Source organism: Nasonia vitripennis (assembly GCF_009193385.2).
Source record: "Nasonia vitripennis strain AsymCx chromosome 2 unlocalized genomic scaffold, Nvit_psr_1.1 chr2_random0005, whole genome shotgun sequence".
NCBI lineage: Eukaryota > Metazoa > Arthropoda > Insecta > Hymenoptera > Pteromalidae > Nasonia > Nasonia vitripennis.
Genome location: NW_022279612.1, coordinates 710,762 through 727,944, shown reverse-complemented (window position 1 = coordinate 727,944; position 17,183 = coordinate 710,762). Strand labels below are relative to the sequence as shown.

At 32.0% G+C, this 17,183-nt stretch overlaps 1 protein-coding gene across 1 annotated transcript; it reads right to left on the bottom strand.

Moving 5' to 3' along the window:
* Nucleotides 1–6,695: 6,695 nt before the first annotated feature.
* Nucleotides 6,696–9,746, bottom strand: LOC116416450. The gene is made up of 4 exons (XM_031925134.2): nt 7,830–9,746; nt 7,544–7,718; nt 7,225–7,461; nt 6,696–6,951 (listed from the first exon to the last, which is right to left on the bottom strand). The coding sequence occupies exons 1-4, from the start codon at nt 7,956–7,958 to the stop codon at nt 6,911–6,913; spliced, it is 582 nt and encodes a 193-aa protein (XP_031780994.1). The 5' UTR covers nt 7,959–9,746; the 3' UTR covers nt 6,696–6,910.
* Nucleotides 9,747–17,183: the final 7,437 nt, after the last annotated feature.

Here is a 17,183-nt window from a genome sequence, read left to right as displayed (position 1 = left end):
GCAGTCGTATTCTATTATAGCGTGATTGATTCGAAAAAGCGTAAAAATTATAATCATTTGAATAATCATGTTGTCCATATTCCTAGAAAGAGAAATATTTTAGTATCAAGTATGACAACGACTTAATTTATTTGTATGAACTGTTTTAGGTTTTCCATTGTAATTAATAGTTACATTACTATTTTCATGTACTTTTAGATCTCATATGGACCCAAATTATGGTTTTTCTCCAATTTTCCTGGTTTTGGTTCTTTTATTAACCAAACCTTTTCACCAATTTTCAAGTCCATTGGTTTTATAAATCGATCATAACATGCTGTTGATTTTAATTTTGAATCTATCAAATTTTCTCGAGCTAATTTTGCCATCTCTTGCATTTTTAATACAAGATTTTCTAAGTATCCATTAAACGTTGGTAATTGCTCTGATTTTTTTAATGTTTCGCTAGATGGAAGTCTAGCTGGATAACCAAAAACTAGTTCATGTGGTGTGAACTTATGGCTCGTATGAACGTTCGTGTTATAATGGAACTGTGCGAACTCTAACAACTCTTTCCATTCGATTCTTTTTGATGTAAAATTTTTTATATATTTGCACAGAGGGTGAAGAGATCTCTCTAAAGAACCATTCGATTGGCGTGAAAATGCCGTAGTTTTAGTCTTTGTAAATTTAAATCCACGCGCTACTTGTTTTAATAGTTTACTTGTAGAATTTGCCCCTCTATCTGTGAGTACGAGCTTTGGTGACCCAAAAATACATATAAATTTCTCAACTAACACGTCAGCTATGGATTCCGTCGTTTGACCTGACATATATGCTATAATTATAAATTTAGTTAGTTGATCCGGTATTGAAAGTATATATTGATTATTATTTTAAGTAACATTAAACGGACCTACTACATCCATACAGATTTTATCAAAAGTTTTTAAGGGTGTATGCGTAATTACCATAGGTTGGTTGATTTTCATTCTTTTTAGCTTATTTCTCTGGCAATTCTCGCATGCATTTACTCTGTTTTGAATATCTACCTTAAGGTTTTCCCAATAATACTTATCTTTTATTCTATTATATGTTCTATTTATACCCGAATGACCTCCTATTTTAGCAGAGTGTAGCATTTCAAATATTTTATCTCTTTGCTTTTCCTCTACATAAACTATATTAATTACACAGATCACAACCTTTATATTTGTACCTTCAATATAGTTTTCAGAATTTCCTCAATTTCCTCCCAACTTATATTATTTATTCTTAGATCTTTTGGAATGCTAAATATTAAATATTTTTTTTGCAAAAATATTGTTTTTAATAACTGAAATAACTGAATGATATTAGTTTTAACAGTAACTACTGATTCGTCTCTATTTAAACATAAAACAAACATTTTATTTTTACCCTTATTTAATATTTCAATTTCATTATCACTTAAGTTTTTATTCCAATAAATACTTTCTTTTTTTTAATAATTCCCCTATATTGACTTCTAATGACTCTCCTTTATTATTAACTATATGAATAATATTATCATTGCGAAATTGTATCATATTCTTGGAATATACTATATTTTTCTGCTTATCGTGTGGTTTTTCCTCCTCTGGTACACTTTTCTTTCTAGACTTTTGTACATTGGCCCTTTTGCGTTTTTTTATCTGTAACTTCTTATTATTAAGTTTTGATCTTGGTTCATTAATAATATTTATCTTTTTATCATTCGCAAAATCTTGCGACGTCTGATTTTCTTCTCGCCTTTTCTGGGCTCTTGTTACTACGCATATATACATTTTTTCTACAGGGTTCCTCGATAATGCATTTGTATTTTGTTTTCCAGCTTTATACACAATTTCATAATCATAATCTGCTAGTTTTAATCTCCATCTCTGAATTCTTTCGTTATTATTCGCAGATCTCAATCATAATAGTGGTCTATGGTCAGTTACAATTATAAATTTATTTCCATAAACATAATTTTTAAATGTTTTTATAGCATACATAATACCCAGAGCTTCTCTTTCATAGGTTGCATATTTAAGTTCCGCAGGCTGCAGTACTCTTGATGCATAACCTATTGGTCTATCTTTGCCTATCTCCCCTTGAGCAATTACACAACCTAACGCATATTGACTTGCGTCCGTCGTTATTATAAATGGTTTATGGAATTGCGGATATTGCAAGACCGGTGCTGAACATAATGATTCTATGAGTTTCTCAAATGCAGTTTGTTGCTCTAATCCCCACGCAAAGGGCCTATCCTTTTGTAGTAATATGGTTAGTAACTTGGTAATTTCTTCTAAATTTTTAATAAACCTTCTATAATAATTTACAAAACCTGAAAACTGTCTAACCTTTTTAACGTTATTGGGAATTGGGAATTTCTTTACTGCTTGTATTTTGTTTTCATCTGGTTTTATACCTGCTTCACTAATAACACGCCCTAAAAAATACACTTCTGTCTTGCTAAATTCACATTTTTCCGACTCTAATTTGAGCCCTGCTTCTATTAATGCTTGAGATATTAGACCGAATCTTTCCCCTAATTCTTCAATCGTGTCACCGAAAATAATGATGTCGTCAATATAATTAAAACATATGTAATCGATATATTTGGCTAAAACTTTATTTATAACCCGCTGAAAAGTCCGGGCTGAGTTTTTAAGACCGAACAGTAGGACGACAAATTCAAATCTTCCTAATGGATGTAGGCTAAATGCAGTTTTGTAAATATCCGAAGGTCTCATCTTTACTTAATGAAAGCCAGATTTTAAATCTAATACATCAAAATATTTCCTCTTTTCAATTAAGTCTAGAATTTCATTAATATAGGGATGTAAATATGCATCGGCTATAGTCACCTCATTTAAGGCTCTATAATCTATCACCGATCTATATCTTTTCTTTCCTGGGATTAGCTCTTTCTTCGGGACTACTAACGCTGGCGCATTGAACGCGCTTTTTAGGTATTCGCCCCGTATAAAGAGTTTTGAAAAAACATCTTATACCCAGGGCGAACGTCTATTGGATTTGACCAAAAATGTGTTTTGTTTTCAATTCTTTCTGAGCCATTTTTTACAAAAAAGTTTTTTCATAAAAGTATTCTGACTATTTTGTAGAAAATTAAATTCTGAATAAATTCGCAGTATTTAAAAATTCTAAATACCCAATTGAAAAAAGTCTTTCTACTTGCAAATCCTCATTCTCCAAAAATTGACTTTCCGTCCGTGCGCAGGACCTGATGTTCATAAGAAGTGACCTTATAATACACAACAAACTTGCTCAAAACAACTTTCTTTAGTCAAATTCACTATGTATATTAAATATACTATATTTTACATGATCACCATGTATATGCATCTTTTTAGACATACTTTTGTAGTCCAATAAAGGTAGAAACTGACTTTTCTTTACTATACCCATACTAAATTCTTGAAAAACTAAACTTTTCACACTTGCTTCTATAAAATACTTGTACAATGACTATATATGTTTAATATACTATATTCTAAGCCATCACTAAACATATGTATCTATATATACGTATATTTGATATTTTATCCCTCTGTATAACCTTAAACCTTAAGAAAATATGAATTATTTTCACTCTAACTATATTAAACACTTGCACTGTAACTGTATATTATCATACTCATTACCCTGTATATATACGCATACTTTTACTAATTTTTATACAAAGTAACCTTATATTACACTTCATACTTTCTTGAACGAACTTATTGGACTTAAACTCACTATAAAAATTTAGGCTAGGCGTAGTATATATATATATATATATATATATATATATATATATATATATATATATATATATATATATATATATACTACGCCTAGCCTAAATTTTTAAAAAAACCTTATATTACATGTCATACTTGCTTGAATCAACTTTTTTCACTCAAACTCACTATATATATACTGAATATACGATATTCTGCACAACGCCTAGACTCAATTTTCAAAATATCCTTATATTACACATACTTGCTCATACTTGCTCGAACTAACTTTTTTCACTTAAACTCTACACCATGCCTGGACTAAATTTTTAGAATGTTTTTACCCTACTTCCTTTTACTTTTTTTGTTGACTAAAACTTCTCTTTCTTCTGTCTTCGTGAATCTTGTAATAATGTTACTTTCTTAACACTTCTTTTTTTTAAAAGCACACGCATCATCACAATATATTATTGCACAGCCCGTATCCTGTAAGCCTGTTAACGGTATTGGCTTATCTTTGTCAACCACTACTTTGTCATGTCGTACACAAAATTTCTGCTGCCCTTCTATGGCTGACAACAGCAAGTCACTTATATTGCTTTTATCACTTGTGACGAGCGGACGCGAATTCGTATTACGCGCGCTTGCCGCGTCGCGCGACCATTTCATGCGTGAGGGCGACGTTGCCAGTCCGGCGGTACTTGGGAAGCGCGCGCGGAATCAGTGCGCGAGACAGATAGGCAAAAGCGCTAGTACAGTCCAGAGGTGCGACTTTTACCGGTATACCACCCACGATTATCCGTATCTACGAGACGTGAGAGAGCATCAACGACCAGAGACCATCCGCTGGAGGAGCACACCCGAGACTTTTCCCCGTCGGCAGCCGACGGATACGCGGCGACCGAGCAACCAACACGCGTGTCGAAACTGTAAGTCCGTAACATTAGCTACTGCGCGACTTATAGATCACCGAATCGGCTGCAGACGCCGAGGCCGAGGCTCACTGCAACCGAGTCGTCGCACAGTGTTCCCAAACGCCGAAAAAGTGATCAAAAGTCTTGATTCACTCGAAATTACGGTCAAAATGACTCTATAAGGGCTCATTTTGTTCGTTGTGTAATAGGGAACCAAAAAAAGTATATTGCCGAAATATCTGACAGTATATTATATATATAATATTGACGAATATAGCACATTTTCCCTTATATCGGATATATCGCTGTTTCCAAATCTAATATCTTCACAAAAAATGGAGATATCGATTTGATTGTTTTTCTTAATTGAACCGTAGGTCATACCAATTGAGAAAAAATTATTGGAAATGCAAGCATGCCCCATTGAGGGGGTAAAATTACGGGGTTGGAGTGTGAAAACATGGAAAATCGCAGAAAAAATGCTTCAAGGGTTTTCGTGGATGCTGAAGACGATTATGGCAATGACTTTATGAACAGCCACCACTTTGACCATCCCATCTCTCACTCTAGGGGTGATTTTGGGGGGTTGGAGGGTAAAAACATGGAGAATCGCCGAAAAAATGCTTCAAGGGTTTTCGTGGATGCTGAAGACGATTATGGCAATGACTTTATAAACAACCCCAACTTTGTTTATGGTTTTCCGTTACCATGCCTTACTATAAGCCTGAGAGTGAGGATCAAGAGGGTGAAAATATGAAAAATGGATTATATATTTTTTAATCATGTACTTATATATATACATGGACGCACTGGACGTGGAGATTTGGGTGTTCGATGGCCACCGAGATCTCCAGATATGGCATCACCCGATTTCTATTTGTGGGGGTATTTGAAAGATGTTGTTTATGAACATGAAACTACAACAAGGGAAGATATGAACCACAGAATTCAAACCGCTTGTGAAAACATCCCAAGAGCTGTATTACTCAGAACAGTAGAACATTTTCAGCGGCGAATTGAATTGTGTATCCAACAAAATGGTGGTGTCTTTGAGCACCTGCGTTGAATTTTGAGCAAAAGTGAGAGGCAAGGGGACTCACTCTAATTAAGCACCCCGAAAAGTGAGAGGCAAGGGGACTCACTCTAATCAAGCACCCCGAAAAGTGAGAGGCAAGGGGACTCACTCTAATCAAACACCCCGAAAAGTGAGAGGCAAGGGGACTCACTCTAATCAAGCACCCCAAAGGGAACACAATCCTATTACGTCCACGTAGTTGTTCCTGGGTAACGCTAAAGTTAGCATATAAATATGGACTTCACATAACATTTGATATTGCATTTTTGCACTTTTGACCTTACAAAATGGCATTAAAGTCAGCAAAGCATAATCACATTTTAACTCAATTATTCTCTTAATGTTTATTACAATAACAAAATGATAATTCTACGAAAAAATTGAAAGGAAAACAATCTTAGGCTGATACTTCTTATTTGACCTTGAATTGACCTTCTCAAGGTCACTAAGGCAAACTTGAAATGTCATTTCCGACGTAATTTTTTCCGCTGCTCCATATTCCGAGGTCAAAAATAGGGGTTCCAGTTAAAAAAGTACAATGACCTTCAAATGACCTTGAGGATCGAGTTCGAGGTCAAAGGTGTTGGTGTAATTAGATGGCCCCTTTTGCTCCCTTCAACTTTTGTCAAGGACATCTTTCGACATCAGTAAAATAAAACCAGACAAACAGCTGTTTAGCAGATTTTTTGTTATTTGACCTTTAATTGACCTTCTCAAGGTCACCAAAGCAAACTTAAAATATCCTTTGCGACGTAATTTTTTCCGCTCTATCCGATTCCAAGGTCTAAAATAGAGGTTCCTATTTAAAAAAATTACAATTAATCTCAAATGACCTTGAAAATCGAGTTCAAGGTCATAGGTGTTGTGTCATTCGATGGCCCCCTTTACCCCCTTCAACTTTTGTTAAGGTCATTTTGGTTAAAATTAGTTTTTCCATGGTTTTTTGTCGTGGTCGGATTAAAATGAAACACCCTGTATATTATATTATATACATTATACAAAATTATTTACAAAAAAACATATATATGTACATATTTACACCGAAATTAATAGTTTTATTCAGTGTCTGAATAGTCTGTGTTGTCATCATCTGCTGACTCTGTATAATCTAATAACAGATTTTTCATCTCCTGAGTCATTGAGCTTTTTTTTTTCTTCGATGTCTAATAGTGAAAGATAAGGATCGGAATTTACAAATACGCCACAAAACATATCCGTGTTTGTTGCAACCCTGAAATAATATTAATGGATATAAAATTATCTGATTTGAACAAATTTGCAAAATTTTTTTTTATTTGAAATCTTTAGAAAGGTAATTTAATAAAATAAGCTCTTTTTTACATAAAAATTATCTTAAAAAATTCTTTTTTTTCGAGCAATAAAACTAATATATTACATCAGTTGCACAAACAAGTTATCGGAAATATATAAAAAAAATAAATCTCTTAACGAGAAACTTTTCTTGAGAATCTATCTCTGAATCTTTTAATCATCTTATGATTACTTTCTTGGGCTTCTTCACTAAGCATCCCAATAGGTAAACTTAATTCTTTCATAATGACGTGGCCATGTATTAAAATGACATGCATTGATGTAGGCATTTTATACCAGTTGTAGAGCTCTACGTATTTGAATGCCGTCTCTTTGCAATAAGCACCAAATGCTGCATTATTTACTAAGCAATTTGATGAAATAACTGCCAAAATAACTTTAAATCTGTATAACAAGTGTTCATTGAATCCTACAAATCATTATTTATTTTATTATAATTAATCAATGATTATAATTAAATTTTGGTAGAAATAAAATTATAAAAATTGTACCAGTTATTCGAGCCACAACGTCAATATTATTAAAAAATTTTCTAGCAGTATTACCATTATTAGTAATACCAGATCCCTGCGTTGGCGCATCTACCAATATACTTAATTCACTTTTAAGTTGATCTTGAATCTCTTTTTTCTTTTGATTTGTTACTGCTTCAAAAACTTTTGGAACCTTATGGAAATATAATAAAGAAGAACAAAGAGGGAAAAAAAAGAAATACTACATCTAAACATTTAACGATTGATGTATCTATCTATCTAACTATCTATCTTTATTACTTACTCTCCATACTGGAACTTCCAATGCCAGACGATAAGAAATATGAAGGACTAGTTCCATGAACCGAATGTTTGCATGTAAGATTGAAAATCCATATTTAAGAGAGTATGATTTTATATTTCTTTCAATCATATTATCAATATCGTTGAATTTTCTTATAGTGGCATCACATACAAAACATCTTTGACTCGATGAATCGTTAAGAGCATTGCAAACCTAAAAGTTAAATAATTTTATGAAGGAACAACAAAATGAATTGTCTATAGAGAGGTCTTCGATTTTTCCTTTATAAGAAAAAGCCTGCAAAAAATCGTAGACAATCTTTACAGGAATAACTGCGATACCCCGCACACGATTCGCGGCCTAAATTAAAATCAAATCAATATAATATAATTCATAAATTCTAAAGTCACTCAACTATTTTTCAGAAACACAAGAATGCTTCGCTACCCCGCTCTGGCACGTAAACAACACCGCAGAGTCGCCAGCAGCGGCGAGAGAGGAGCATAACAAAGATTACGTAACAAAAGCGAGCATGCAGCGGCGTAAATCATTAATTATATTCAACTTTCTTTCTCTTTTTTGACCTGTCGTCAGATATACGACACAGGGCAGTAAATTTTCACAGCTCTTCGATAATAATATAAAATAAATATTTTGCACCGGACCTAGAAGAGCCGTGACCGTTACATAACTGCAAACATTTTAGCGGGCATCATACAACAATTTTTACAAGAATTACCTACCATAAATTGTTCTCTTTAAGGTGCCTATAAAATATGGCGGATTATACGTATGTATTTCATATTGCATTATTAATGAACAGGTTTCTTTTTAATTATACAGATAAAAACATACATAATCTCCAATTTTTCTTAATAATATATGTATTGTAAACTAATTTAGACAACTATTTATTCTCTTTAATAGTCTGAAGTATTTTTATATTGTAAAAATAAAACAAATCATTATGGTCGTAATTCTTCCCAAAATTTCTGCAGTAAAATTGTATGCCAGTTGATTACATGTTAGCTAATTTTCTGTTAAAGCTTCTGCATTATTGTAGCACAATTTTTTATAATCGTTATTTTGTAAATTATTTGTAATTATGCATACCCTGGTAGAAATCGGTTCTATTAGAAATTTAGAAACAGTCCATTTTAAAAGCTTGAAATCAATTTTTTTAGACATTCAGTCTTCACTTACTGGCATAATCTGGTAATATTGTCATATTAATTTCAGAACTTGTTTATACAGATTTCCTAATTCTTTTATAAATTTATAAATTATTATTATTTTTTTATAAATTTTAGTCGACAAATATTGATTGTTATTTGTGTAAACTGTTAAAAATTAATCAGATTACATATTTCTGCTTGAATATTCTTTATAAAATAAGTCAAGTAATAAATTTATACTTTTTGAGGATTTTGAGATCATTTTCATTGTATTAAATCCCGAAAAGAAAGGATAAAAAACATTCCAAATTTGTCAATCACAACAATATAATATTATCCTTAATAAATAAAATCTTTATAAGTCTTGCCTAGTTCCTAGATTATAAGTTATTTTTAAATTGACAGATTTCTACCAGTGTAGTACATATATACATACATACACACATATATATGATAATATAAATATATAATAATCATTTCCAGCTGGGTGTTTGATTTCACAACCTTTCCGTCAATCATCGTCAATATCATTTCGAATTGGACAGTACAACCAGCTATAGAAACATCCTGCAATTCTTGAATCTGAGCCATTTTTCTTGATTTTTGCAAAGCTCGTCAGTTTCTTTTTCATAAGAAATTGTTATTGGTCGACAAAGTTTAATCGATGATGACCGAGGATTTTCCCAATGAACTGTTTTCGTAGTTTTATCAATCAACCGAAGTGGTACCATGTAATATGATGTTAAACAATTTAAACTAATAATAAGCGTATGATAAGCTATAGGATATAATGTCAGCGAATTTCAACCAAGAAATAACATAAAATCTTCCGTATGATCTTATACAGGATCTTATGTTCAGGATAAAAAAAAATATTTTCATCAAATATTCATTCAAGATCTTACGCAAGATCGTATACAAGATCTTGCATAAGAGATTACGTAATATCTTCCCCAAGTTCTTACATAAGATCTTATGCAAGATTTTACCACCATGATCAATACAAATTTTTTAATTTATAATTTATTTAAGATCTTATGTAAGTTCTTATAAAAGACCTTATGTAACACTTAAAAAGATATCTTTTTATTCATCATTTACTCAAGATCGTATGCAAGATCTTGTATAAGATCCTATGTAAATCTTGAGTAAGTGATCAATAAAACGGTATCTCTTTCAGTGTTATATCAGATATTAGATAAGAACTTACATAAGATCTTGAATTAATTATTAATAAAAAGATTGCTTTTGATTATGGCGGTAAGATCTTGTATAAGATCTTATGTAAGAAATTAGGAAAGATTATGTAATGTCTTATGCAATAAATTGTATACTATCTTGCGTAAGATCTTGAATGAATATTTGATGAAAATAATTTTTTTTTATCATGAACATAAGATCTTATCTTCGTTCTTGGTCGCAAATCTCTGATAAGATCTTATGTACGATCTTACACAAGATCTTTGACAAGATCTGATGTATGATTTTATGTAAGTTCTTACATACGATCTTGAGTAACATTTTTAATAGGGCTCTGAATAAAAAAATAACATTCTGCGCGCGTGAGGAAATTGATTTTACATGCATGTGAAATGAACTTTTTTCCATTTGCATAGAAATATACGTCATATTTAATAGTAATAATAACAATAATAATAATTATTATTATTATTATCATCATAATAATAATATAGAATTAAATTAATACCTCTTTGTAGGTAGGATAGGTAGGTAGGATATAAGTCATGGCCGTATTTAAGTGCTATTTTCCTCGATATCTTGTAGGTGTATATACTCAGGTTACCATTTACAATTAATTTCACACCATTTTGAAGAGACATGCCGCGTGAACGCTCAGCAGGCTTCTTCATTAGTTCTAAAATTTTAGATGCAGTATCCGGATCAATAATTTTGTCCATCAACTTTACCCTACTATGATTTCCATTAGCTCTTAATTTTTTTTTTATGTCTCGTAACATTGAGTATCGGTTATAGCTGAACTCAAAGAATATTGTCGTCTTCTCTGAGTAACTGTAGAAGCATCGTCATATGCAACTGTAGGTCGACCGTAAGGTTTATTTTCTTAAAAAGTAGTTATTATAAGCATCTTATTAACATGTTATTGACATAACAATGTTTTATTTATTAAAATACGTAAATAAATTTTGCATGAGTAAAAACTGAGACATTTACTTATACTGTCAGTTTTTAAATGGCTCACAAAATAGCTCACAAAAATTATTTTAGGGAGATTTTAAATTAAATTGAAAGCTATAATTTCATGACATGATGTAGCAGACGAAAAGACAAATATATTTGTATCTAGGAATGAAAACTAAATTACGATGAAGTATCGTATATTTGCCTTTTGAAGTCGTAAAATGCTACATAATTGTAAATCGAATGGCAACTATATTGTAGTTTAGCGAAATTCTAAAACACGTTTCTTTTTTTTTATAGATTTCCCGAAATTATACATTTTTCTTCATAATTTTGTTTTCTACACATTGATAAGAACAACTTGATTTTAAATTATAATTACGAAGTTACATCAGATATTGTTCTAGAAAGCATATTGAATATTATAAATGTAATTTTTCTGAATAAAATACATACGCACAAACACACACAGTGCCGTATACATATATGCGACTTGCAGAGAAATCTTGAAACAAAACGTACCCAATAATTTATAAAGATCTGTGTGAGTGTGTGTATGTTTGTATATGTATGTGTGTGTTACTTCGACTCGCTGATGCTGGCAATAACAATGTTATGTATATGGTGCACAGATATACAGGGTGAGTCATTTTAATATTTAATCTCAATTATCTCGTTGGCAAAGCATGCCAGCGAAAAAAGTTTCGGGTAAAAGTTTTAGGATTTTCCCCTGGCTATCTGATGATGACCTTGACAATGTCATTGAGCGTGACCTTCAAGGTCATTTGAAGGTCAAGTCGATTTTTTCAAATAGAAACCCCTACTTTTGGCACCAGAAATGGAAAGAGCGGGAAATTTTACGTTCGAACATGTGATTTTAGAAACAAATCATCTTTTGTGCGGAAATTACCTTTGACATCAGCCGAACCCAGGATGCACCATCCAGGAGGTTGTCAAAAGGATTTAGCATCCCATTTTTTGTTTTATTTTTTTTTGTATTTTTTTTATTTGTTTTTTTTTTTTGTTATTTTTTTGGTATTTTTATGGAATGTTAACTGGAGTTAACCATTGATTAATTGTTCGAAATTACCGCCCTTTTGTTGGATGCAAAGATCAAGTCGAGCTCTGAATTGTCTTATGGTTCTAAGTAGAACATCTCGAGGGATTGCTGCACAAGCTGTACGAATGCGTTCGATCATATTATCTCGCGTTGTTGGCCGTTGAGCATAAACAACATTCTTAAGATATCCCCATAAGTAAAAATCGGGAGGGGTTAAGTCAGGTGAACGAGGGGGCCAGGCAACTGGGCCACCTCGCCCAATCCACCTGCCATTGTAGCGGGTGTTTAAATAATCACGAACAATGCGTGCATAATGTGGTGGTGCTCCATCTAATTGGATCCACATTCTTAGCCTTGTGGCTAGGTCTACATTTTCTAGTAATTCAGGTAAAATGTCTCGAAGTAATCTCAAAAAGTTTACCCCATTCACGTTCTCTTCAAAGAAATAAGGACCAATCAAATAGCCATTGATGATTCCACACCAGACCATAACACTCCAGCGGTGTTGATTGTCTACGGGCCTGAACCAATGAGGATTTTCATCTGACCAATAATGGCAATTATGTCTATTCAATTCTCCAGTGTTTCTGAATGTTGATTCATCTAAAAAAAGAACGTGCCTGAAAAAGTCTTGATCTTGTTGAATCATTCGTATTGCCCATCGACAAAAACGTACTCGCAAAATCATATCATTTGGAGTTAACTGTTGTGTTAATGTTATGTGATAAGGATGATATCTTCTCGCTCTCAATATTCCGGATGCTGTTGATTGAGGTATACCTATCTCTTTCTATTTGTCGAGTACTAATGTGAGGATCAAGATGAATAATCGCTAGAATGGTAATAACACGAGGATCGTTTTCGTCGTATTCATGATGACGGCGTTGACGAACAAAAGCTCCATTTCGAGCTCTCTGAGTTAAGGTTTGAATAGTAACATTACTTGGGTGTCTCCTATTGGGATAGCGTTCAGCATAAAGTCTGGCAGCTGCTGCATAATTATTTCGACTTTCTCCCAAAATCATGATCATATCAACGATTTCGTTGGGACCATAATCAGCCATGATCAAAATCAAAATAATTTGTTACAGACCAGTAAACAGGGAAACAGATTTTTTTTCAATAATAATTATCGATTTACAAGAAGTAAAAAACACGATTAAGCTTTTCTGCACTAATTTGCTATCTACATAACTGTTAAGAGTAGTTCACTCTCAAAAATTGACACTAATACAAAATAATGGAATGACTTAACTACATCAAGAATTTTGAAAATTGACACTAATACAAAATAATGGAATAACTTTGAAAATTTTTGAAAACTGAAAAAATTACGAAAATTTTAGAAAATATTGAAAATTTCTGGAAATATTAAAAATTTTTTCATTTTTGAACGCATGTCACTCTCTTTTCATTTATGGGGCTAAAAGTAGGGGTTTCCATTTCAAAAAATTAAATTGACCTTGAAATGCCCTTGAAGATCCTGTTTAACGACAGGGCCAAGATGACCATTCGTCAGCCGGGGAGAAAACTGAAAACTTTTGTGGGTAACATTTTCTCCTTGAATGCATTCGAGTTCAGCTAACCAGTTGTACTGTTATCGGCATGACCAATGACCTTGACCATTGAATTTAAGGTCAAGGCAAGGTCATATTCAAATGTAAAATTTCCCGCTCTTTCCATTTCTGGTGTCGAAAGTAGGGATTTCTATTTGAAAAAATCGACTTGACCTTCAAATGACCTTGAAGGTCACGCTCAATGACATTGTCAAGGTCAACATCAGATAGCCAGGGAAAAATCCTAAAACTTTTACCCGAAACTTTTTTCGCTGGCATGCTTTGCCAACGAGATAATTGATATTAAATATTAAAATGACTCACCCTGTATATATATATATATATATATATATATCAGTTATATATTAGTTATAAATAAGTTATAAATAAGTTTTTTCTTTATTTATATTTTATATACACTCTTGTATGCAATCATTTGTATTATTATGATTATAATCAACATTTTATCAAAACATGTCAAACGTAAATATAACGAAGGGAATAAAATTTTTCCAAAATTAGTATTGATTCTAATATTAAAAGTATATACGAATGTGCCTATGCATCTAACTAAACATTTACCACACACACACATACGGGTGGTTCTCTGTCAAATCGAAGATCAAAAATATTTTTTTCTTCAACCCACGGTAAATATGTTTCAGACACAGTTTTGAATGCACCTGAATTTTTTCAGATTTTTAAATTACTTTTTACCAAAATGGTATGAAGCCAAAGATGTCAATTTTGGCAATTTTTGGGTTTTTAGCACAAATTAATTAATTCATAGCTCCTCAGGGAAGCATTTTTCACTATAGAAATGGATATACTTTTTTTTGTAATATTTTCTCACCTTTTTAATTAAAATACCCTTAAAGTTATATATATATATATATATATATATATATATATATATATATATATATATATATATATATGAATATATGTTTGCTTATAGAAATAAATTGTGCCACTTAGATCATCACCAAAAAAATCATAGAACTTGATTATATTGTTACAAATATTCTTACCGAAGTCTTTCAGTTTATACAATTTTTTTTTAATTTTTCTTAAAATTTAAAAATTTCAAAAATTATCAAGAATTCTGATTTGCCAATATAGTTACTTTATTCCCGCAAATGCAGAAAAAATACGAGGGAATAAAAAACTACTTTAGTCCCGTTTTTCAAATAATAAATTGGCTATTATAGTTAAGCCGTAAATAAAACTATTTCAACCCTTCTGCCTTTCACTCTCACACTTGAAGTAAGGGATGGTAACGGAAAACCATAAACAAAGTTGGGGCTGTTCATAAAGTTATTGCCATAATCGTCTTCAGCATCCACGAAAACCCTTGAAGCATTTTTTCGGCGATTCTCCATGTTTTCACCCTCAAACCCCCCAAAATCACCTCTAGAGTGAGGGATGGGATGGTCAAAGCGGTGGCTGTTCATACAGTCATTGCCATAATTGTCTTCAGCATCCACGAAAATCCTTGAAGCATTTTTTCGGCGATTTTCCATGTTTTCACACTCCAACCCCCTAATTTTACCTCAATGGGGGATGCTTGCATTTCCAATAATTTTTTCTCAATTGGTATGACCTACGGTTGAATTAAGAAAAACAATCAAATCGATATCTCCATTTTTTGTGAAGATATTAGGTTTGGAAACAGCGATATATCCGATATAAGGGAAAATGTGCTATATTCGTCAATATTATATATATAATATACTGTCAGATATTTCGGCAATATACTGTTTTTGGTTCCCTATTACACAACGAACAAAATGAGCCCTTATAGAGTCATTTTGACCGTAATTTCGAGTGAATCAAGACTTTTGATCACTTTTTCGGCGATTGGGAACACTGTGCGTCGGCTTGTCTCCAGTGCGAGCCGCGAGTGCGAACTCGTCCTCTCGTGACACGCGTTACATTGTATCAACATCTTGAGTGAATATAGACATCTTACTTTTGAACACAAACGCATGTCTGTTTCTTCCGTAAACCTATTGCGTCCTTCCGACGAACCCGGTAGAGTAAAGCCGGTTACATCGCGGCGCGGATACAGAGCGCGCGCCTGGCCGGAGACTCTATACGCGAAGAAAGCGCGGCGAGCTTCGCACGGAGATAAAAGAGTGAGTAATCCCCCTCAATGACGCGACAGCATCTTCGCGGCTGTTGCGCTAAAGCCCAGTTGCCCCGTGACACACTATGTATGTATATATGTATATACATTTAATGTTTGCATGTTGCTTAAAATCTTGAATTGGTGAATTTTTTATTATACTCTTGCGTCCACTCAACGCTTATATGTGTAGATGTTAACACAAAGTCTAAAACAATTAATCTTTAATCTTACTTGTTCTGAACGTAACACTATGTCTCATAATTATAAAAATATAACTAAATTATAAAAATGTAAATCATTAACTTAATGATATATGGTTACTGCATCACAGAATCGACTTGATAAACAAATATTGAACAAGATACTTTTACTAAATTGTAATTTATGCATTGTATACATTAATTAAATTGTAACAATCATTATTGCATTGAAAAATTAATAATAATAATAATACAAATTAAAATAAGAACAATATTTTAATCATAATTTTAACCGTAAACAAATTTTTATGCAATTTTTGACTATAATGAAATATCAATGACATTATACTTTGCAATAAAATGCAACAAAATCATTTATATACGAGATAAATAATAATTTTAATAAATTAAAAATAATATACTTTACTAGTCAAATGGCTGATAGAAAAATTCATCTGCTACAAACATCATAAACATTGAAAAACCTGCAACAATAAAATAAATTCTACAAAGTAAATACTTAATAGAAAAAGTTTTAAACAATAATTTTTGTTTTTAATCTATAATAAATAACTTATCTAATAATTCCATTGAAGTACTTTATTGAAGGCAGGATACACATACATGGCACACTTGTGCAATTCAACAAATTATATACATACACGCACATATATCACTAATAATTAGAGAAAAATAATAACTATCAAACAATATTCTTATGCACCAACAATATATGTAATATAATTTACAATTTAAAATTGAAAAGTCAAAACAAACTAAAATCTAAAATAAATTCTAATTAAATATGGAGTGTAAACTTTTATATTAAAATTGGACAAACGATTCGACTCATAAACTACATAAATATAACTATAGAATAACACTATTAGTAATCAAAGGCAACTTCACTCCTTACACAATTTGCTAGCATGACTTCATGGCTTTTACGGACAATCTTAGAATTATTAATTCGCTAACATACATATATTAGCTTATACTTTTAACGCACAGAATGATAGAATTTGCTCCATAAATATCAATCTCATTTAACCTTATAGTAACAGAATTAATA

Bases quoted from the DNA above. Each gene is read 5' to 3' on its own strand.
- LOC116416450 (XM_031925134.2), bottom strand. From the start codon at position 7,958: ATGATTGAAAGAAATATAAAATCATACTCTCTTAAATATGGATTTTCA. The intron at 7,719-7,829 runs GTAAGTAATAAA...TATTTCCATAAG, and splicing joins TGGAAGTTCCAGTATGGAGA to GTTCCAAAAGTTTTTGAAGC. The intron at 7,462-7,543 runs GTACAATTTTTA...AATGATTTGTAG, and splicing joins CGTTGTGGCTCGAATAACTG to GATTCAATGAACACTTGTTA.